The 22,808-nt window shown below is 36.9% G+C and overlaps 1 protein-coding gene across 1 annotated transcript in view; it reads left to right on the top strand.

Moving 5' to 3' along the window:
- ITFG1 (integrin alpha FG-GAP repeat containing 1) overlaps positions 1-22,808 on the top strand; it is a 237,140-nt gene that overhangs the window by 30,766 nt on the left and 183,566 nt on the right. The window contains exon 6 of the mRNA XM_004704695.4: positions 7,077-7,171. Coding sequence (XP_004704752.1) covers positions 7,077-7,171 — 95 coding nt within the window. The remainder of the gene's footprint in view (positions 1-7,076; positions 7,172-22,808) is intronic.

Here is a 22,808-nt window from a genome sequence, read left to right as displayed (position 1 = left end):
GGTACTGTTTTCAGTGTGTAGGTTTCTGGGTGGTGTTACACTCTGTAGTGGTCTCATGCTTGAGTGCTGGTTTTGTTTTATGAATTCTCTAAATGTTTCCTCATTTGAGGAAAGTTAGTCTTGGTACTTTGGAGAAACAAATCCACAGAAACTCATGTATAAGAGAGAGTCTTATATAAAGGTTAAGTGTGCATCAAGAAAACATCACAACCCAGTGGTGCCCGAGCCCACAAGTCCAATATTAACCCATATGTCCAACACTAATCCACAAAGCCCTCCTCCATCTCACAAAACAGACACAATGATGCTGACTGCAAGAGGAAAGCTGAGTCAGTGAATGTGTAAGCATTTCAGAGCTGGCAGGGGTCTCCACACGGCTACTCTAGCACCCAGGGCTGCATCAGGGTAGGTCCATGTGGCTTCTCCTCAGGGATGCAGGAAGTGAGCCTTGCCAGCTAAAGCAGGGAACTGGCTAAGGCAGCTGCGCTGTGGTCTGACCATCACAAAGCAAGAGAACTCGAAAGGCGAGGCTCAATGAGCCATTTATCTCTCTGCCCTTCAATTAACCCCACATGTGTTTATTGGCCAAGTTGGCACAAAAAAACTGACTACCTCAAGACTTTTACTGGATAAAGGATTCTTGAAGTTGTCTTTCAGCTTTCAAAATATGTTGCTCCAATTTCTTCTTTTCTGCTTGGTCACTGCAGAGAGGTCTGAGTTTATTCTTACCTGTTTACCTTTATTTGATTCTCTCTCTCTCTAATTACTCTCATGATTCTCTCCTTTTCCTTGAAGTTGGATAATTGGGGTGGGGGGAGAGGCGGGGCAGGGAGCGGTTAATGAGATTGGTGTTCTCTCTGCTTCCTGAATGGTTACCTTCTCCACTGTAATTTTGGAGAAATTTTCTTCCAAGAATTCCTTTACTATTTTAACAGTAGGCTTATTTGTTTCTTCCTGTTCAGACACCTCAATAATTTGAATATTGTTTGCCTTAATGATATCACACCTCATCACAAGTGTTCTTCAAATGCTTTTTGTTGTTGTTGTTTCTCTCCTTTGCTGAATTCTGCTTGGTTGTCTTTGAGTCTGCGGGTTTGATTTTCCATTTCTTTCCTTCCATTGGCAGATCCTGTACCCTGTTCTTTATTTCTGCTACATCATTCCTTAACTCCTGCATTTCCCTTGCATGTGAGGATTCTACCATCTCCATTTTTTATCTGCTTTCAGGATTAATACACTAATTTCTTTTAAGGCCCAAAACATCATTTTCTTGTATTCTCTATCTAGAAATTCAAGAGCTTCCTCTATGTAATCCATTGGGTTTGGGTAATCAGTAATTGACTTTTGTTTCTCTTGATTTTGTTTTGTGGTAGCTGCAGGTTTGGGTTGCTGTTTGCACTGCATTCTAATGGAGCTGAAGGTGCTGTGTAGGCTTCTGGGATGTGTGTGGGGTAGGGGCTGGCTATTTAGGTTAGGGTAGGATCAGATAGGTGCTAGAATCAGCACAGATATTGTGTGTAGATAAGGAAGGAGTGTTAGGTGGGTGAGTAGGAAGAATTGTATATGTACTTGGAAGTAGGTTTTAAGTGTTGGTGTTAATCATAGGAAGGCTTCCTGTTAAGTATAGTAAATTTTAATTAGTTGGAGATGCGATTTTACTTGGTAAATTAAAGGAAAGCGTGTTTTACTGAGGTAGAGGAAGCTAGATCTAGAGGTTATTGGGGTTGGGGTAAGGGACGTATATATTAAATCTACTATAGTCACTTATCAACCCTGTGTATTGTAAAGGGAGAGTGCAGTTCTTCAGTTATTGTGTTTATTACAGAATGCCCTTTTATAGTGGATTGGTGTACAACTTAGAATTATCTGCTCTTTAGTATGGTCCCAGAGTAGAAACAGACTATTGTAGTGGATGCCCAAGGGAGGGGGACTTCTGATCAGAGAGTGATCTGGCTAAGGACAGTGGATCCCAGTGCCTCCAGACTAATATACCATCAGCAGGGAAAGTCACTGAGAAACTTGGAAATGCCGGGTTCCGTTTCCTCTGGTGGGAAAATTTTTCCAGGGTTTCTTTCTCAACAGAAAATAGGACCAAATCTAACAACCTCTTAGAGCCCGCCGTACTGTGGGCTCAAGCCTCGTCTGTCTCACTGGTGCTGGATCCCTCCCTAAAAAGCTGGGGTTATATAACTAGAGAGCCTAACCATGCCCTTGCTATTCGGGTAGCGAGCAGGCTTTGGTAAGGGATTATCTCAATGGAATTCTGTTCTGTTGCCACCAGAGGTTCTAGCATCCAGTGCATCCCAAAGTCCTTGTGGGTGTCTGTGGCATGTCCCTGAGGGTCAGACTGTCTTGGGCTACTTCCCCATACCGGTGAGTCACCAAACTCACCAGGAGAAGACGCTGGCCCCTGCTGCCCCACAGACTAGGAAAGTAAGATGTGGGTGGGCACCATGAAAAGGAAACTTGCGCACAGTTGCACAGCTAAGTTCTTCATTGGAGAATTTAACAGAGAACTCGTGTCCAAAACCCCCGAATTGGCCTCCTCACCTGCAGATCCAATGATCTCACAATAGGAACTCCCGACAGGTAATTCTAGATCATCACCATCTTCCCTGAAATCCTCCAAATACATTTTTTAATGTACTGATTTTATTTTAAAACTTCAGCAATTCTAATAGATTGGAAGATTACCTAATTTTTAATCAATTAAGTTGATAAAAATATTTAGGTTTATTTCTTTAAAATAGTCTTAAATGCATTAGGGGGATACAGTTTGTCAAAGGTATATCCCTTTTAGAGTCTATCTGATCATAAATGCTTGAGAACTACTCCACTAAAGAACTAAGTAGGTTAGAGAAGTAAACACATCAATCTTGCCAGACCAAACTCCTAATAACTACTTTTATCTTAAATACTGATCATTTCGTATACAGTGATATTGCAAAGTGGGTAGATTGGTCATTTCAAAGAATCTTTACCCTAGGCTACCAATCTCCTGTAAGCGCTCACTCCCATCAAGTTGATACCTACTCAGCAACCTCATAGGACTAGATAGGTTTCCCGAAACTGTTTGCTGGAGTAGAAAGCCTTATCTTTCTCCCTCAGAGTTGCTGGTGGATTCAACATGTAACCCACTATGCCACTAAGACTCTTCCCATCAACTATAGTTGACATTAATCATATTGAAATTCATCCTTCAGTAAATACTATTCTTTGTGATTAAGGGTTATGATGCCCACAAATTAGAATATATTGACATAAATGTTCTTCCTGTTAGGAGGCAAAAGTTAATAATAAGAATTCTTACAGAGGTTAAGAAATGCTAACAAGCAGACTCAACATGATTGTGGACACCCATCTTTCACCTGTTTTTCTTTACTTTATAATCATTTATTTGTGACCTTAGCCTTCTAACGGGGTTGGGCACATATATGAGAAGATTACAGTTAATATGAAGTCATACCAAACAATTGCTGTCTCTAACTCATGATGACTCCATGTGTTTCAGAATAGAGCTATACGCCATAAGGTTTTTGATGGCTACTTTTTAAAAGTAAGTCACCAGAAATTTCCTCTGAGGTAGCTGGGTGAATCAAATCTGATCAGAAGCTAGGTACTTTAATTATGTGTCCCACCCAAGGATTCTTATGCAAATATAGTGAGTGAAAAATATCTGCTGCTTTTTCCTGAAAATTTATGAAAAACAACTTTAAAGGCACAACAGAGTGAATGAATCCACTTTTAAGTGTACATTTTTGGTGATTTAATTCTAAGAGGCATTTGTAGAAATATTCAATTTTCAACCACCTTAAACGATATTACAAAGAAGAAGCAACAGCCTTTCTCTACCCTTTTTAGTATGTAGAAAGTGGACGGTAAATAGAAACTATATGAAGTAAATTACATATAAGTATAACTGCTACCTGTGAAGAGATTTTCGTGTTAAATAGAAGAACATAGGTTATGCAAGAATTGCATTGGGGGGTGGGTATCTGACTTCCTTAGACTTCCCACTCAACATCCTGTGAAATGGATGTCAGAATTGCTTCCAGTCTCCAATATACCAGTTCAGACACCTAACATTCCTTTCTTGCCATGTGATTTGTTGCAAAGGACATACAGAACACACAAATCATGCTCATGATTCTGGGTCTTATTAAGGAAGCAAATAATTAGAATTCAGAATTCAGCATCAAGAATGCTCACAGTAAAATTATTTGATTAGAAAACCTCATGTTTGAAGGCATGCCTAGACCTTTGGCCTCATGGCCTGCTTCAAAAGTGTCAAAAAGCTTCAAAAAGTTCTTTTAGCTCTTAGACCTAGGCTTCTACCCTCCTTGGGCAATGTGAAGTTCTTTTAGCTTATCAGTAAGCCAGTGAACTCAAGACTTTAAAACCATTATAAGAGTCAAATAAACTACCTCTTTATGCATAATTTTCTGCATGGGTTGTTCTTTTATAACTCTAGGTTTCCGAAAATTTCGCTATAATTTATTACAAAGTGAGCCTGTTAAAAATTCTAAAGTGAATGAGATCAATATTGTTCAGATAGTAATTAAAGACTGAGCCACTTGTCTAACCTCACTGAGCTCAACTTTATAATAAGACTGTGTTCTGTAATTAATTCTTGGCCTATACTTACAAATTTGATAGAAACATTAGCAAAGTCTTCTGAAGTAACTCTGGGTTGGACTTATAATAGACTCTTGCCTTAGACTGTTTATTTTGTTAGTAATTAAAAGTTCTTTAATACTTACAATTTATATAACTGATCAATAAATGGTCTGTATTAAAAAGAAATTAGTCAGCTATTATTAAATTATATTAGGGGACTTCAAATAGTTCACTGAAACATCCATTATCTTTTAATTATACTTTTACATGAACTTTTAAAAGTTTCCTCATATTAGTTATTTTAAGGATTCTAATCTGTACAGTATATAATTAAATAATGTAGTTGCTTGGTATAAATTTGCTTAGTACAACAAACTTAAATATAATCCTGCAATTCATTTTAATGTGTTCTTATTACCAAAACCTTCTACTACTGTGTTTTTATTCAAATAATTCTGGTTGTATTTTATTGCCTTGTTAAAGATGAGTTACATTGTATGCAGAAGAAGGGTATTGAAAATAGGCTGTTTGTAGAAAACGGCCCTTTAACTATCTGCAGAACTCAGAGACTTCTCTCTATACCAAGAAGCTTTAAAAGTTCATGATAAAGAGAATAAAAAGATAATGGATTTTTTTCCACAAACACCTTGAACCCTCTTTTTAATATACCCAAGAGGATTAAAATTTTATATCTATGCAGTAACTAACACAAACTTATATATAAATGGTTATTCATAACAGTACTAATCACAGTAGCACAAAATGAAAAAAGTTCAAATGTCCATCTATGGATGAACAGATAGTCAATAATGTGCTGTTGATGTTCAGAATATCCCCACTCCCCGCTACTGCCATCAAGTCATTTCTGACTCATAGTGACCCTGTAGAATAGAGTAGAACTGCCTCTTTGGGTTTCTGACATTATGAATCTTTACAAAAGCATAATGCCTTATCTTTCTCCTGAAGAATAACTGGTGGGTTTGAGCTGTTAATCTTGTAGTTAACTACTATACCACTCCGGGAGAATTTTGTTGTTGTTAGTAAAACTTAAACTGACATAGAGTCTATGCTGATTGATAGCAACCATACACAACAGGGTAGAACTTCCCCTATGGGGCAGACTGTAACTGGTTATGGGAGTAGAAAGCCACATCTTTCTTCCTTGGAATGACTGGTGTATTCGAACTGCTGACCTTGTAGTTGGCAGCCCAATAGGTAACCCACTACCACCGGGGCTCGGGAAATATTACTCAACTATAGAAAGGATTTATTCATTTCAATATGCTAAGCAGATAATCAAAGAAGCTGGATTTTATGAAGAAGAATGCTGCATTGGGATTAGAGCAATGTTTATTAACAACCTGTGATGTGCAGATAATACAATCTTGCTTGCTGAAAGTGAAGAGGACTTAAAACACTTGCTGATGAAGATCAACGATTGCAGCCTTCAGGGCGGATTGTAGCACAATGTGAAAAAGACCTAAATCTTCACAACTGGACTAGCATGGAACATCCTGATAAACAGAGAAAAGGTTAAAGTTGTCAAGCATTTTATCTTGTTTGGATTCACAATCAAGTGCTCATGAAGCAGTAGGTCAAGGGATCAAGTGTATTAGTCTGGGTAGACTAGAGAAACAAATTCATAGAGACACTCATATGTATATAACAAAGAGCTTTATATATAGGAACAATTGAATATTCAGAATATGTCCCAGAACAGTCCAGATCAAGTCCATAAGTCCATAATTAGCCCATATGTCCAATACCAATCTATAAAGTCCTCTTCAAACTCACGAAACACATGCAATAATGCCAAATGCAGGAAGATCACAAGTCTGTGGAGAAAGTCTTATGGATCTAGTGGAGGTGTAAGCATCTCAGCGCTGACAGGGATCTCTAGTTGGTTCTTCCAGTTCAGGGCATTCGGGTAGCTCCATGCTTCTTGTCAGCTGAAATGTCTCCCAGGGAATATGTCTGTGTCCCACCTCCAGCGAGCTATTTATCTTCGTGATACCTCCAAATGAGGTCATCAAGCTACTATTGCAAACAGATAACTAAAACGGCCAGTTACTAACCAAAAAGTTACAGGGTTGAGTCTCAAATTTTGATGATCTACTTCTGAACAATCAGTTATTGAAAATCTTATGGAAAAGTTCTTTTCAAATACACCTGTGATTAGGGTTGGGAAAGGGACATGCGAATGGGGAGTGCCTGCTTTATACTTAGGAGTTTTACGAGGATGATCAGAATGTTCTAGAATTAGATAGTAATGTTTTTATACTGTGGATATGTTAAATTGTTAAATTTTATATTTACAAAGAATAGACATTATGGTACATTAAATATATCAATAAAAATAAATTTTAGAATGTTTTACATTAAGAGATTTTTTTCTTTAAAATGTTCATTGTTTGCATTAAGAATATTTTTAATATTTTTAATAATTGAAATTTTTTTAGGAATTTGTCATGGCGTCCTGCATTGACTACTAGAAGTAAAATACGAATTCCACATTCTCATGCATTTATCGATCTGACTGAAGATTTTACAGCAGGTAAGTTGCGTGTGAATGCAAAATATGTTTTGAACTGCCAAAGAATTATGTGGTTTTATTTTCTAACTTTTTGCTTAGTATTTTTCTCCTAGTGAATGTTAGCAACAAATGTTAATAGGTTGAAATAAGCTTATAACATCAGAAACCCTGCCCAGGCTTGCTAGATCCTCAAAATTGTTCCTATGTTGAGTCCATTGTTGCTGCCTCTGTGACAGTGCATCTCTTTGATGGTCTTCCTCTCTCCTGCGACCACTCTACATTGCCATGCATGATGTAATAAGTCATTATTGTTTTGTTGTTCTTAATTTTTAGCCACCTTACAATTTAACTTCTCAATGTATTTGGAATTCTTGATAATTTAAACACATGGTTGGCTGTTGACCTTAAGGTTGTCAGCTGCTACTTCCTCTGATGTAGGACTGGTCACTGTTTTCTAACTATAAGTGCTATAAGGATGTTTGTTTTTTAGTAATTCATCATCTTAAAACACATTAGGTGGGGGTTATATATCAGATCATTTTTGTATTGTACAAGTTATAACACTTTATCATTCCTCCCATTAGCTTTCTCCTGCCCTTCCCCCACCACTCCCATTGTTTTTCCAACTCCTCTTTGTCAGTTATATAACTTCCCCTTCACCAAGCTGACACCTGCCCACCCTCTGTTTTACTGACTTCACTACGCATGATGTCTTTCAAGTCCGTTTGTGTCATGAGTTGTTTCACAGCTTCGTCATTCTTCTTTGGCAATGTGTATAAACAATGTGTATGAACAAAATTTATACATTCTTCCATTAATGGACCTTTAGATGGTTTTCATTCTTACGGTTGTGAATAGTCCTTCAATGAGAATGGTGCTTGTACTTTGTTCCTTCTTTTTTAGAGTATATACCAAGTAGAGGGATTGCTATTTAATATGCTATTTCTATTCCCAATTGTTTGAGGAAGCACCACACCAACTTCTAAATTTTGGAATTCCTTTAAGAGACAATAATGGTATAAATGGGCTTTTCATTGAAAATTATTTATTTCTTTTTTTATACCATTTTAATGAGTTCATTAGCTGTCTTACAAAAGCTTTCATACAAGGTGTATGCTTTTAATGACTTTTAGCTACTTCATACAAGTATTGGTGACTCAGCAGTTAAGTAATGAACTGCTAACTAAAAGGCACAGCCTCAGGAGAAAAGTCTGATAATCAGCTCCCTTAAAAATTATAGCCCAGTAAACCCTGTCAAGAAGTACTATTCTTTTACAAATTGTGTCTCTATGAATTGAAAATCTGTACTGCACATAATAGCAATCTACTCAATAGTTATAACATAATTTCTTACAATCTCTTTTTAAAACTGCTTAATTTTTTCTATTCTTTGTTTTGTTTCAGTTTGTAATTTTTTTTTATTGTTCTCTGGTGAAAATCCTGACCAGATTTCATTCTACCTATTATTTTAAATAATATCTGTCAGATCACTAATTTTGCTTTTAATATATAATTAGAATTTGCAGAATTTAGGAGTCATTTTTTTTTCTCAACAAAACCTGACTTTCAATAATTTCTTTAATTCCAATTAAAAACAAAAATGCAAACTTGTGGCCATTAAGTCATTTCTGACTTAAAAGCGGCCTTATTGAGTAGAACTACCCATGTGGTTTTCTAAGGCTGTGTATATTTACAGAGGAGCCCTGATGGTGTAGTGGGTTCCACATTGAGTAGCTAACCTCAAAGTCAACAGTTTGAAACTAGCAGCTGCTCCAAATGAGAAAGTCAAGGCTTTTCTTCCTATTCAGATTTATAGCCTTGAAAACCCCACGGGGCAGTTCTACTTTGTCCTACAGGGTTACTATGAGTCAGAATTAATTCATCAACAATGTATTTTACTGCCATTTTGCTTTATGTGTGTTGTGTGTATGTATGTTGTGTTTAGATTCTTTGTTTCTCCTTTGTTATTTCCTTGCTATGGGTGTTGGTCTGTGTGTGTTAGTTTTTATGAGAAATTGTCTTGTATGTTGGTTTCAGGTTTGCATGTTGCTCTTGGTTTTTTGGCCATAGTATGTCATTGATTATAATTCTTTTCGTTTCTCCTTATCCTAAGATACTGATCTGTATGCATTCCATTTCATTTGTGACTTCCAATTTGATTACCACTTTTCCTAAATTCATATCTCACACATTCCAAGTTCTGATCATTAGCAGATTTTTGCAGCTGTTTCTTCTTACCTTGAGTTGTGCTCCAGTAGCAGTTGAAATTCCCAAAAGCTCTACTCTATTCATGTCACCATGATTGACTCTACTGCAAGAAAGCAGCCTCCTCCTCGGTTAGTTTGAATGACCTCCACCTCATGAGGGGCCATCCTTAGGTACTATCTCCGACTATGTTCTGCTTTCAGTCTTTAAGCCTTCCGTTTCTGAAAAGGTTTTTAAGTTATGCATAAGGTATTCAGGGGCTACTTCCTTGGAATTGGGCAGGTGATTCCTTCTTCCTTGTTTGTTCTTAGTCTGGAAGCTCCTCTGAAATCGGTTCACTTTGGGTGACCCTGTTGACATTTGAAACACCAGTGACATAGCTTCCAGCAGCACAGCAACACACAAGCCAGTAGAGTATGACCAACTGTCAAACAAATATATATACCAGTATATGTATTTTACAAAAAGGCAAATTCCAGCAATATTAGTGCTTATGACTACATTTTTTAACAGCCACAAAGTGTATTTCCATGAGTTTGCTATTATGTACATATTTACTTTCCTTAAGAAGTAAAGTGAAGTTTGAATAGCACAGTCTATGGCATGGTGACATCAGTAATGTCTAATTCTTGTCAATCAATGAGTCCCAGTTCTTTAATGCCTTGGAAAGTTTTTGGCCTTGTTCATCCTTCAATAGAGGTTACCTACTGTAAATATAGTGTTCTGTCTTTTTCTCTAATGTGGTTGTGATGGCTACAGATTTCATTTGCACAGAAGCATAACTGGTTAGGTAATTCAAAACGCAAGGTCACTTTGAGGACTAGGGCACGCCTGATCCAGGCCATGGTATTTTCAATTGCCGTATATGCACGTGAAAGTTGGACAATGATTAGGGAAGGTTGAAGATGAATCAATACATTTGATTATAGTGCTGTTAAAGAATATTGAAAGTACATGGACTGCCAGAAGAACCAACAACTCTTCCTGGGAAGAAGTAGAGCCACAATCCTCTTTAGAGGTAAGATTTGGTCTCATGTACTTTGACATGTTAGGAGAGACCAGTCCCTAGAGGAGGGTGTTATGCTTGGTAAAGTGACAGGGCAGCCAAAAAAAAAAGGACTTTGACAAGATGGATTGGCACTGGCTGCACTGATGGGCTCAAATATAAGAACAATTGTAAAGGCAACACAGCACTAGGCAGTATTTCCTTCTGTTGTATACAGGGTTGCTATGAGTTCTGACTTTGGACAACACCTAACAACATTTCATTACACATTTAATGTTCTTCTTCTTAAGGAATGATTGCAGCTGGTATTGGTCATTTTGAATCAGAAACTAATTGTACAATCAAGAGGAATGGCATTGCATTGTCAGCAAGGACATTTCAAGATCTGCCTTAAAGTACAATGCTGTCTGAGAGGATTGTATCTATCCATCTTCAAAAAAGTCCAATTAGTTCAAATATTGTTCATATTTATGCACCAACCTCAAAAGCTAGTGATAAAGAAGCTTAAAAATTCTACCAATGTTGTCAATCTGAAATGTATCAAACATGCATTTAAAATGCATTGATAATTATTGGTGATTGGAATGCATAAGTTGAAAACAAAGAGAAAGAAGCAGTAGTTGGAAAATATTGAATGCTCAAATTACAGAACAGTATGCTTAATATTGCATGCAAGTACATTTTTTGCTGAAGATCATCCAACAATGCTTGTAGCAGTACATTCACAAGGAGCTGCCAGAAATTCAGGCCAGATTCTGAAAAGGATGTTGAACAAGGGGTATTATTACTGAGGTCAGATGGATATCAGTTCAAAGCAGAAAAGATTAATAAGATGTTCATTTGTGTTTTATTGACTGTGCTGAGGCATTCGACTTTGTGGATCATGGCAAATTATGGATAACCTTGAAAAGAGTAGGAATTCCAGAACATTTCATTGTGCTTATACACAGACCAAGAAGTTGTGTGGAACAAATCAAGCAAATGTTCTAAAATCATGAAAGGTAGGTGTCAAGATACTTTTTTTCAGTCTGTAGTCTGAGAAAATAGAGAAGCTGGAATATATGGTGGGGAGGGAGATTGAGGCATCAGGATTAGAGGAAGGCTTTTTAACAACCCCAATATACAGAAGACACAACCTTGCTTGCTGAAAGTGAAGAGGACTTGAAACACTTGCTGATGAAGACCAAGGATTTCAGCCTTCGGTGTGGATTAAGATTCAATGTAGAGAAGACCAAAATCTTCATAACTGGACCAATAGATAACATTATGATAAATGGAGGAAGGGTTGAAGTTGGCAAGGGTTCTGTCTTGCTTTCTCATGAAAGGAGCAGTCAAGAGGTCAAGATATATTGCATCAGATAAATATGCTACAGAAGACCTCTTTATAGAGTATTGAAAAGCAAGGATTTTACCTTGAAGACTAAGGTGCGCCTGACCCACATCGTGGTATTTTTAGTTGCCTCATGTGCATTTGAAAGTTGGACAGTGAATATGGAAGACTCAAGAAGAATCAATACATTTCAATAACATTGCTGGAGAAGAATACTGAAAGAATCATGGACTGCTAAAAAGGCAGACCAATCTTTCTTGGAAGAAGTATGGCCAGAGTGCTCCTTAGAGGCAAGGATGGAGAGACTTCCTCTTATATCCTTTGGACATATTGTCAAAAGAGGGCAGTCCCTAGAAAAGGACATCTTGCTTGGTAAAGTGGAAGGGCAGCATAAAAAAAGGAGATGGATTGACAGCTCAAGCATAGGAATTATTTAAGGATAGCCCAGAACCGGGCAGTATTTTGTTCTATTGTGCATAGGGCCACTATGAATTGGAACCGACACTGGCATTTAACAATAGTGTACAAAGAACCACTCTTTAAATTTTGTATCTTACCCTTGAAGACTAGATTTTGAGATTGGTACCTATAAGCATTTTAATTAATATTTACTTTTTATTTGTTTATTATTAAATACTTTTATTGGGGATTCTTACATCTCTTATCACAATCCATACATTCATCCATTGTGTCAAGCACATTTGTGCATATGTTGCCATCATCATTTTCAAAGCATTTTTTTTCTACTTGAGCCCTAGATATCAGCTCCTAGTTCCTACCTCTTTGTTTCCAACTTTTGCATTACACTCAACAGTAATTATCAGTGCATCTTCATTGCATGTTTGATCAATTTCAGACTGAAGATTTTGGTAACAATGTTCAATTTCCTCACTAATTTTGGTGGTCAGTCTATTAATTTTCTTGAATTCAAATAGATATAATCTAATCCCAAACAGCATTGTACTTCAAGACAGATCTTGAAATATCTTTTCTGGTGATAAATGTGCCATTCCTCTTGACTATTTCATTCCCAGCATTGTAAAGCATGTGATTTTCTGATTCAAACTGACCAATACGAGTACATTTAAGCCCACTAATACCTAAAATGTCTATTTTTATGCATTCCATTTTAATTTTTACAACTTCCAATTTCTCTAGATTCATACGCCATACATTCCAGTTCTGGTTATTAATTGATGTTTGCAGTGGTTTCTTCTCATTTTGAGTTATGCCTCATAAGCAAATGAAAGTCCTGAAGGCTTTCATCCTACAGACTTTAACCTATCCAAGTCATTATAATCAACTCTACTTTGAGAAAGCAATTCTTCAGTCATTTTTAAGTGCCGCTGACCTTAGGGATTCATCTTCTGGTGCTTTTTCCAACAATGTTCTGCTTCTCTTCAAGAGGTTTTGCTTTCAGTTTATCACGTTTCAGTCAACATCCTAAAGCTTAGTGGCTGCAATGGAATGTTTTGGCAAGTTTTAATAAATCATTATCTGCTATTCCAAGAATTACAAATTCAAGAGGAATAGCACCATGTTCATCATCCAAAAGAGCATTTTGTATTGTCTTGAAGTACAGTGTTTGCCTGTGGTTGAATTATATCTATAGCCCTATTAGGAAGTCAAGTTAATGAACTGTTTATTCGAATTTATGTACCAAACACTAATGCTTTAGATGGAAAAATTGGAGGAATTCTACCAACTTCATTCTGGAATTTCTCAAACATGCAATCAACATGCACTGATAATTATTAGTGACTGGACTGTGAAAGGTGGAAACAATGATGAAAGGTCAGTAGTTGGGAAAGAAGATCTTGGTGATAGAAACTAACCTGGTGCTTACATCATAAATTTTTGCAAGACCAATGATTTTGTCATTGCATTATCTTTTTCAATAACATAAATAAGGCCTATATAGGTGGCCTTCACCAGATGGAATGTCTATGAACTAAATTGGTTAGCTCTGTTAGAAGAGTTGATCTAGAAGCTCAATATTACCAACCAAAACTAGTTGATGGGCCAACTGTGAAACAGAGCATCAATTGCTAATACATATGTTCAGGTTGAAGTTGAAGAGTGTAGCAAGCCCCACAATCAACATATGATCTTATGTATAGCCAACCTGAATTAATAAAACATTTCAAGAACAGATTTGACACATAGAACAATAATTACAGAGAAAGTTTGACCAGTTTCCCGAAGATATCAACATCATACTTGAAGAAAGCAAAAGTCATTAACAAGATAGGAAAGAAAGAAAAACCCAATTTGTCAAGAAAGATTCTAAAACTTACTCCTGAGTGTAGAGTAACTGAAGTGAATGAAGAAATGATGTAAAAGGGCTGAACAAAAATTTTCAAAGGGCAGGTCAAGAAGATAATGTAATATAATGGGTGTGCCCAGCCTGGAATTAGAAAGCTAAAGAGAATGAACACCAGTAGCGTATCTCAAGCTGAACGAATTTAAGAAAAACTCTAAACCTAAATTAGTGATGAATAATAATGTGGGCAAAATATTTAAACAGTTGAAGAACATCAAATGAAGAGGGTGCTAATGGAAGAAATCCATGGTGCACTGAAAGCATTAGCCAAAAACCAAGACTCCAGGAGACTGCCAGGTGAAATGTTTACATGATGTTTAAATGCAAAAACACAGAGTGCCAGTTGAAATATTTTTAAAAGCTGATGAAGCACATGAAGCTCTCAGTAGTCTACATCAAGAAATTTGGAAGAAAACTACCTGGCCAACTGACTCAAAGCTCTCCCTATTTGTGCCCATTCCAAAGGTGACTGAACAGGTTCCAGAATAATCTAATAATATAACAATATGCCAAGTACAGTTTGTTGAAGATAATTTAAAAACATCTTCTGGAGTACATGTAAAAGAAGATGTAGGAAATTCCAGCTGGATTCAGAAGAGGATGTGGCACAAAGCACATTGCCGATGTCATACGGGTTGTGGCTGAAAACAGAATACTACAAAAATGTTTACTATACTTAATTGACTTGCAAAGGCATTCCACTGTGTAGATCTTAACAAACTATGGATTACATTGCAAATAATAGGAATTCCAGAATACTTCATTATGCTATTGTGAACCCTGTACGTAAACCAAGAAGCAGTTGTTCAAACAGAATAAGGAATAGTGCATTGTTTCAAACTGAAAAGGTGACCTTCACTGTTATAACCTTTCAACAAACTTCTTAAGTCTATCCTGAACATATAATCATAGAGGCTAGACTATATGAAGAACACAACCTTAAGGTTAGAGGAAGGCTTATTAACCTACAGTATGCAGATGGCATAACATTGCTTGCTGAATGTGAGGAAGACTTGAAGCACTTGCTGATGAACATTTAAAACAGCAGGTTGAAGAAAAGAAAATCTTTACAACGGGACAATAAGCAGCATATAAAAATGAAGAAAACATTTAAATTCTCAAGGAATTCATTTTAGATCTACAATCAACTCTTAAGGACAATTCAGTTGAGAATAATCAAATAACTTACTTACTACATAGGGCAGATCTACTGCGCAAGACCCCTTAAAGTGTTAAAGAGCAACTTGTCACTTTAAGAAATTAGGTACACCTGACTTGTAGCTGAGAGAGTCTGCTGATTAATATAGTTAGCAAGAAGAAGAAATTATGAAGTAAAAGAATTGAACAGTAATTTTCAGAGGGCACTTCCAAAAGTCCACACTGTGGGCTAGTTGTGGTCTAGTTGATTTCAATGCATAGCTAGCCCATAGGATAAAGGAGAACTGCTCCTTAGAGTTTCCTAGGCTATAATATTATATAGTATGAGTGAGGAACCTTTTTTTCCTGTCAAAGGCTATTTGGGTATTTATAACATCATTCACAGGCCATAATAAATAAATTATCAACTTTAAAATTAGCTTGCACTATTTAGTCAAATATTTAATTAACTCACCGCTAATGTGATGGCGGGAACTACTTCTCTTTGGTGAGAAATTTGAAAATCTAGAGGGAATGGGTAAATTTCTAGACACACAGCACTATTATAAATCGATGTGGAAAACCACAACAGGCCTATAACACCTGGAATCGGTCTGGTCAACTGATTGTGGCAGCAATTGTACAATACTGCTTGATGAGATTGAACTATGGAATGTTATGGTATCTGTAAGAGCTCGCTATAAAAGGATTAAAAAAAAAAACTTCACATCAAAAAGGTCAGAACCACCTGGTTTTAACAGGGAATTTTACCAAGCATTTAGAGAGAAGTTGACACCCATCCTTTATTAACTATGTCAGAATAAAGGAGGATAATGTGCTACCAAATTCATTTTATGAAGTATAACCCTGATACCTAAGCAAGGCAAAGACATCACCTGAATTTATGATTATAGACAATATTCTGAATATAGATGCCAGCATTTTCGTCAAAATTCTAGCCTACAGAATTCAACAAAACATTAAAAAAAAAAGAAAAGTACATCATGATCAAGTGGGATTCATACCAGGAATGCAAGCATGGTTCCATATTAGCAAAACAATGAATGTAATTCAGCATATGTACAAAACAAAGGAAAGAACCTTACATGAGTATATCAACTGATGCAGAAAATGTACTTCATATAATTCAACTTACATTCTTGATAAAAGCAAAATAAACGATGAATAAAAAGGTAATAACCTGGCATTCTGTGATGCTCACCTTCGCTGGCACAATCACTGAAGACAAAATGTGTGCATAAGCAAATGTGAAGAAAGCTGATGGTGCCCAGCTATCAGAAGATATAATGCCTGGTGTCTTAAAGGCTTGAAGATAAATAAGCAGCCACCTGGTTGAGAAGCAACAAAACCCATATGGAAGAAGCGCACCATCCTAGGTGATCATGAGATGTCGATAGGATCAGGTATCAGGCATCCAAGACCCAGAAAAAAAAAAAAAATCACATCGATGTGAATGAGGGGGAGCACAGAGTGGAAACCAAAAGCCCATCTATAAACATTTGGACATCCCCTTACAGAAGGGTCACAAAGAAGAGACAAGCCAGTCAAGGTGCAGTATAGTACCGATGAAACTTACAACTTTCCTCTAGCTCAGTGGTTTTCGACCTTCCTAATGCTGCAACCCTTTAATACAGGTCCTCATGTTGTGGTGGCCCCCCAACCATAAAATTATTTTCATTGCTACTTCAAAACTGTAATTTTGCTACCTTTATGAATCGGGCAACCCCTGTGAAAGGCTCGTTCTACCCCCAAAGAGGTGGCGACCCACAGGTTGAGAACCACTGCTCTAGTTCTTTAATGCTTCCTCCTCCCCACTTTGATGACCCCAGTTCTACCTTAGGGATCTGGCTGGACGCTGGTCCAGATAAGAGCTTGCAGCAGAGGGAATCCAGGACAGATAAACACATCAGGACCAATAATGAGAGTAGTGATATCAGAAGGGTAGGGGGCAGGTGGGGGAAGAAAGGGGGAATCGATCACAATGATGGACATACAACTGCCTCCCAGGGGGACAGACAACAGAGAGGTGGCTGAAGGAAGAAAGCGATCGGTGTAGGACATGAAAAAAATAATAATTCATAAAGTATCAAGGGTTCATGAGGAAGGGGGGAAAGTGAGCTGATACCAAGGGCTCAAGTAGAAAGAAAATGTTTTGAAAATCATAATGGTAACATATGTCTAAATGTGCTTGACATAATGGATGGATGGATGGTTTGTGATAAGAGCTGTCAGAGGCCCCAGTAAAATGATTTTTTTAAAGTCCATATATGTCAAACCAACAGCTAGCATCTCACCTAATAGAATTTGAAAATATTGCCCCTTTGAATGGGAACCCCACAGGGCAGCCCTTTTTCACCATTCTTACTTAACATCATGCTACAAACCTGAGCCAGAGCCTAAGATATTAAAAAGATATTAAAGGCATCCACATTGTCACAGGAGAAACAAAACTATATATTGATGATATATATAGAAAATCTCAAAAATTCAAGTTTTTTTTCAGTGCTGGAATTTTTTAATTTGGCAGCATAGCAGGCTATAAAATCAACATAAAAATCAATTATATCTTTGTATATTTATGAAAAGGACTATGAAAAAGAAGTTAAAGGAATAATACCATTCACAATAACTACTCAAAAGGTAAAATACTTAGGAATAAATCTTACCAGAGAAACAAAAGACTTAAAGAAAATTATAAAACTCTTGGATAAGAAATCAAAGGAGACTTATACAAATGGAAAAATGTTCCATGTTCATGGGTAGGCAGATTTAATATAGTGATAATGCCAATATTACTGAAAGCACAGCCTAATTCAATGCAATTCCAAACCAAATGCCAGCACAATTTTTCAAAGAAATGGAAAATCTAATTATCAGCTTTGTATGGAAAGGAAAGTAACCTAGAATAAATAAAGCACTATTCAAAAACAAAATATGAGTCCTTTTACTCCCCAATTTCAAAACCTATTATACAGCCACAGTAATTAAAACAGTACCATATCTCACACTGTCTATAAAAATGAACTCAAGATGGATTAAAGGCTTAAATATAAACCCTAGATCCATAAGGATCATCAGTGAAATAATAGGCAAATGTAAAGGTCCTAATACAAGACATAAATACACTATCAAATGTTATGAAAAGCACACACCATACAGAAGACAAAATTGAACAAGTCCGGCTAGACCAGAGGATGTACACTGGTACAGATAGGAACTGGAAACACAGGGAATCCAGGGCGGATAATCCCTTCAGGACCAGTGGTGTGAATGGCAATACTGGGAGGGCAGGGGGAGGGTGGGTTGGAAAGGAGGTCTGATTACAAGGATCTGCATGTGACCTCCTCCCAGGGGGACGGACAACAGAAAAGTGAGTGAAGGGAGATGTCGGACAGGGCAAGATATGACAAAATAATAATAATTTATAAATTATCAAGGGTTCATGAGGGAGGGGGAACGGGGAGGGACGGGAGAAAATGAGGAGCTGATATCAAGTGCTCAAGTAGAAAGCAAATGTTTTGAGAATGACGATGGCAACAAATGTATAAATGTACTTGACACAACGGATGTATATATGGATTGTGATAAGAATTGTATGAGACCCAATAAAATGATTTTTTAAATATATGATTTTTATGTACGTCAGAAGAGTGAAAAAAGAACCCACAGGGGGAATAAAATTTTGATGCACAAACAGAAGTCTAATCAGGACTGTTCTTTGTGACAATAAAAGTACGCACATATAGAAGAATACACGACTCCATTTACAGCTTGCTTAATTCATTTCTAGCGACATCAAGCACACTATTATATGTCTCCCTCAACCTCAAGTAAAAGTTGACTATTCCGTAAAAAAGATAATCATCCTAGGAGAAATCAAAGTTGTTACTTGTTATAGGGTATTGTGAGGCTAACTACAGTTTATTTAAAATGTACTTTATAAATGTATGCTAGAAGATTGAATTTGTTATAATTGATGATGGAAAAGATTGTGGGTTTTCTTAAGTTTTTCTGATAGAAACTATTGTCTACAAAGGCATTTCTCTTTAAAATGACTCTTAAAGAAGGAAAAAAGAATGTAACTTTGTTAAAATTTACTTAATGTATTTTCCCATTACCTCTTATGTCATTATCACTGAATTTATTATCTATTAATAGGTGATACCAATTAATTTATTACACTTTGGTCACATTTCTTATCCTTTTAGCAATCTTTTAAATCTCCTTATCCCTCAAATTTTGATATGTGAAGAGGGGGGATGCCTCTCTGAGTTGGTTAGTGCAGGGAGAGAGACACTCTCTCCTTCCTAATGTGGAAGTTTCCTTCTTTTGGAGTTTTTCTAGCACCCTACTCACATTATTTGTGAAACCGGGTTTCTCTTTCTGATTAGTGTTCAAGAAGCATTGTCTGATGAATAAGTTTGTCCTGAGCATAAACAGTACCACTGAAATAATAATAGCTCTTTTAGGCCACCTGGACGTTATTAGGTATACTGAATAAGGAACAACTGATACATTGTCATGCTGGTTATTGTGAATGGAATGCCTGCAGAAGATTAAATTTCTTATCTCCTCAGAAAGCTCTGGTTCAATTGAGTGACTTTGTTTGGTGTCTCATTTATTTACAAGAAGAGGAAGGCGACTGCATCATGTTAATTTTTTTCTTCTTAGAGACAATAATAAATTACCATCATTACACACAGTAATTTTTTACTGAAAGGAGCCAAATAAACTTAAGAAAGCATTGAAAAAATTGGTATGAATTTGAAAGCTTCATTTACTAATGGTTTTATTCCTGAAAGAGGAAGAGTTAATTGGTTATAGGTCATTATGGCTTTAGCTTTAGTGAATGTTTTTGCATTACTGAATATTTTCAAAATCTACCAACACAATTTACCTTCATTTGAGGAAGTATTTTGAAATTTTGTGTATTATTTCAGACATCTTCCTGCCTTGTGATGTTTGTCATTTCATTGTTCCTCAGCACCTCTTAGTAGGCACTGGGAATGAAAAACAGAAAAGTTTTTCTTCATTTAAAAAAATATTTTCAGCAGTTGAAGAGTATGCACAAGAAGTCTGTTAAAAGTAAAGTAGCTTACTGTCTGGATCTCAGACTTAACCTGGTGAACTATGGAACATAATTTCTTTCATCAAAGACCTTATTGTTCTTAAAGAGATGAGATGTTAAAACTTCTATTAAATGAACCTTTAAAAAGTAATTAAAGACAAACTTCAAAGTATTTGTAAACTAAAAAAAGCCAAATGATTGATGAGGCTTCAATCATATGTAAAGCCTCCCAATTCAGTTGGGTTACATGTTTTCTTTGCTCATTGACTTTCTTTTTTCTTCTTCTTTATTTTTTAAATAATTTTATTGGGGGCTCATACACCTCTCATCAAAATCCATACATACATCCATTTGTACATTTGTTGCCATCATCATTCTCAAAACAATTGCTTTCTTCTTGAGTCCTTGGTATCAGCTCCTCATTCTTCCCCTCCCTCCCCGCACCTCTCCCTCACGAACCCTTGATAATTTATAAATTATTATTATTTTGTCATCTTATACTGTCCAACATCTCCCTTCACCCACTTTTCTGTTGTCTGTCCCCCAGGAAGCAAGTTATATGTAGATCCTTGTGATTGGCTCCCCCTTTCTATCCCACCTTACCCTTACCCTCCTGGTATTGCTACTCTCATTATTGGTCTTGAGGGGTTTATCTGTCCTGGATTCCCTGTGTTTCCAGTTTTTATCTGTACTAGTGTACATCCTCTGATCTAGCTGGATTTGTAAGGGAGAATTGAGCTCATTGACTTTCAATAGCTCATCTTTTTATTGTTGTTATTTTTAAAATAGTTTTACTGATTAATATATAATTCAGTAGTTTGGTCATTAAGATTTGTACAACTCATTGGCTCTTCTTTGTGCGCTGATATACTAGTTCCTTAACCTGCTTACAGTGTAACCTTAACCTCCTTTCCACATGTTTCCTGCTCCCCTACTGCTTACCACAAGTTAAATGAAGATTCCCTAGATTTATTCTTGTTTTCATCATTAACATGCCTCTACCTCAGAATTTTTGAACCATTGTACTATTGAAATTTTGAGCTATATCATCCTTTGATGTGAGGTGCTGTCCGGTTCATTGCTGGGTACTTCTCAAGATCCCTGGAATCTACTCTCTAGATGTAAGTTGTATACCCCTTCCTCTCCATTGTGAGAACCAATATTGTGTTGAGACATTGTCAGAATTTTCCTGTGAGGCCATGGAAGAAGCAAATCAGCCTATGCAATCACGAGGTGTCGAAGGGATTAGGTATAAGGCATCATCAGAACAAGAAATCTTACCATCGTGAATGATGGGGGAAGTGCGGAGTGGAGACCCAAAGCCCATGAGTAGGCCACTGGAGATCCCCTTGCAGAGGGGTCTCGGGGAGGAGACGAGCCAGTCAGGGTGCAATGTAGCAATGATGAAAAATACAACTTTCCTCTAGTTCCTAAATGTTTCCTCCCCGCTCCCACTATCATGACACGAATTCTATCTTGCAAGTCTGGCTACAACAGAGGATGTACACTGGTACAGATAGGAACTGGAAATACAGGGAATCCAGGGCATATGATCCCTACAGGACCAGTGGTATGAGTGGTGATACTGGGAGGGTAGAGGGAGAGTGGGTAGGAAAGAGGGAACCGATTACAAGGAACTATATGTGACCTTCCTGGGGGATGGACAACCGAAAAGAGGGTGAAGGGAGACGTCGGACAGGGCAAGATATGACAAAATAACAATTTATAAATTATCAAGGGCTCATGAGGGAGGGGGGAGCAGGAAGGGAGGGGAATAATGAGGACCTAATGCCGGGGGCTTAAGTGGAGAGAAAATGTTTTGAGAATGATGAGGACAATGAATGTACAAATGCGCTTTACACAATTGATGTGTGTATGGATTGTGATAAGAGTTGTATGAGCCCCTAATAAAATGATTTAAAAAAATTTAAAAAAAAGAATTTTCCTGTAAGGCAAAATTAGCTTCCGGTTGATAATCATTGTTCTACCTGATGAGCTCCCTTTTAATCTTTATCTCAAATGCTCTATCCCGTAAGACTTATTACTATTCTCTCTGCTTCCTTTACTCCTGTTTTGTTCACAACTGTATTTTCAGTTCATGGTAAGAGTAAACATTTCTATGGCTCCTGCAAATCCCTAGCTTACCCAGTGTTGGCCGCCAGCTCCCTCACAAACCATTCTATTTTATTGTATAAAACACTAGTGCCATGATCAACAAACCTGATATATTCTTGCTACTTCTCACACTGTTCATTCACACTTCGTGGAAATATTACTGTAGCCCTTCTCAAGTAGAGTATAACTCTTGTAACATATATTAGTGTTTAGAAATTAGATGGATCCAGGATAGTTGAGGCATAGAGAGAGTAACTGTCCAGCGTCATGGCAAGGGGAGGATGGGGAGAAATGAGGAGCTAACAACGAGTATGAGAAGAAAATGTTCTAAAGTTGATTGTGGTGATTTCACAAATCTTAATATGATTGAATGACTAAATTATGTGATATGTGGTATATGCCAATAAATCTCTTTTTTTAAGAAATTAGATTGAAATTTTATCAATCCTTTCT

The sequence above is a fragment of the Echinops telfairi genome, unplaced genomic scaffold (assembly GCF_000313985.2).
Source record: "Echinops telfairi isolate 266 unplaced genomic scaffold, ASM31398v2 ScPeMD7_2291;HRSCAF=2852, whole genome shotgun sequence".
NCBI lineage: Eukaryota > Metazoa > Chordata > Mammalia > Afrosoricida > Tenrecidae > Echinops > Echinops telfairi.
Note: the sequence above shows the minus strand (reverse complement) of the source record. Positions and strands in the feature narration are given on the sequence as shown.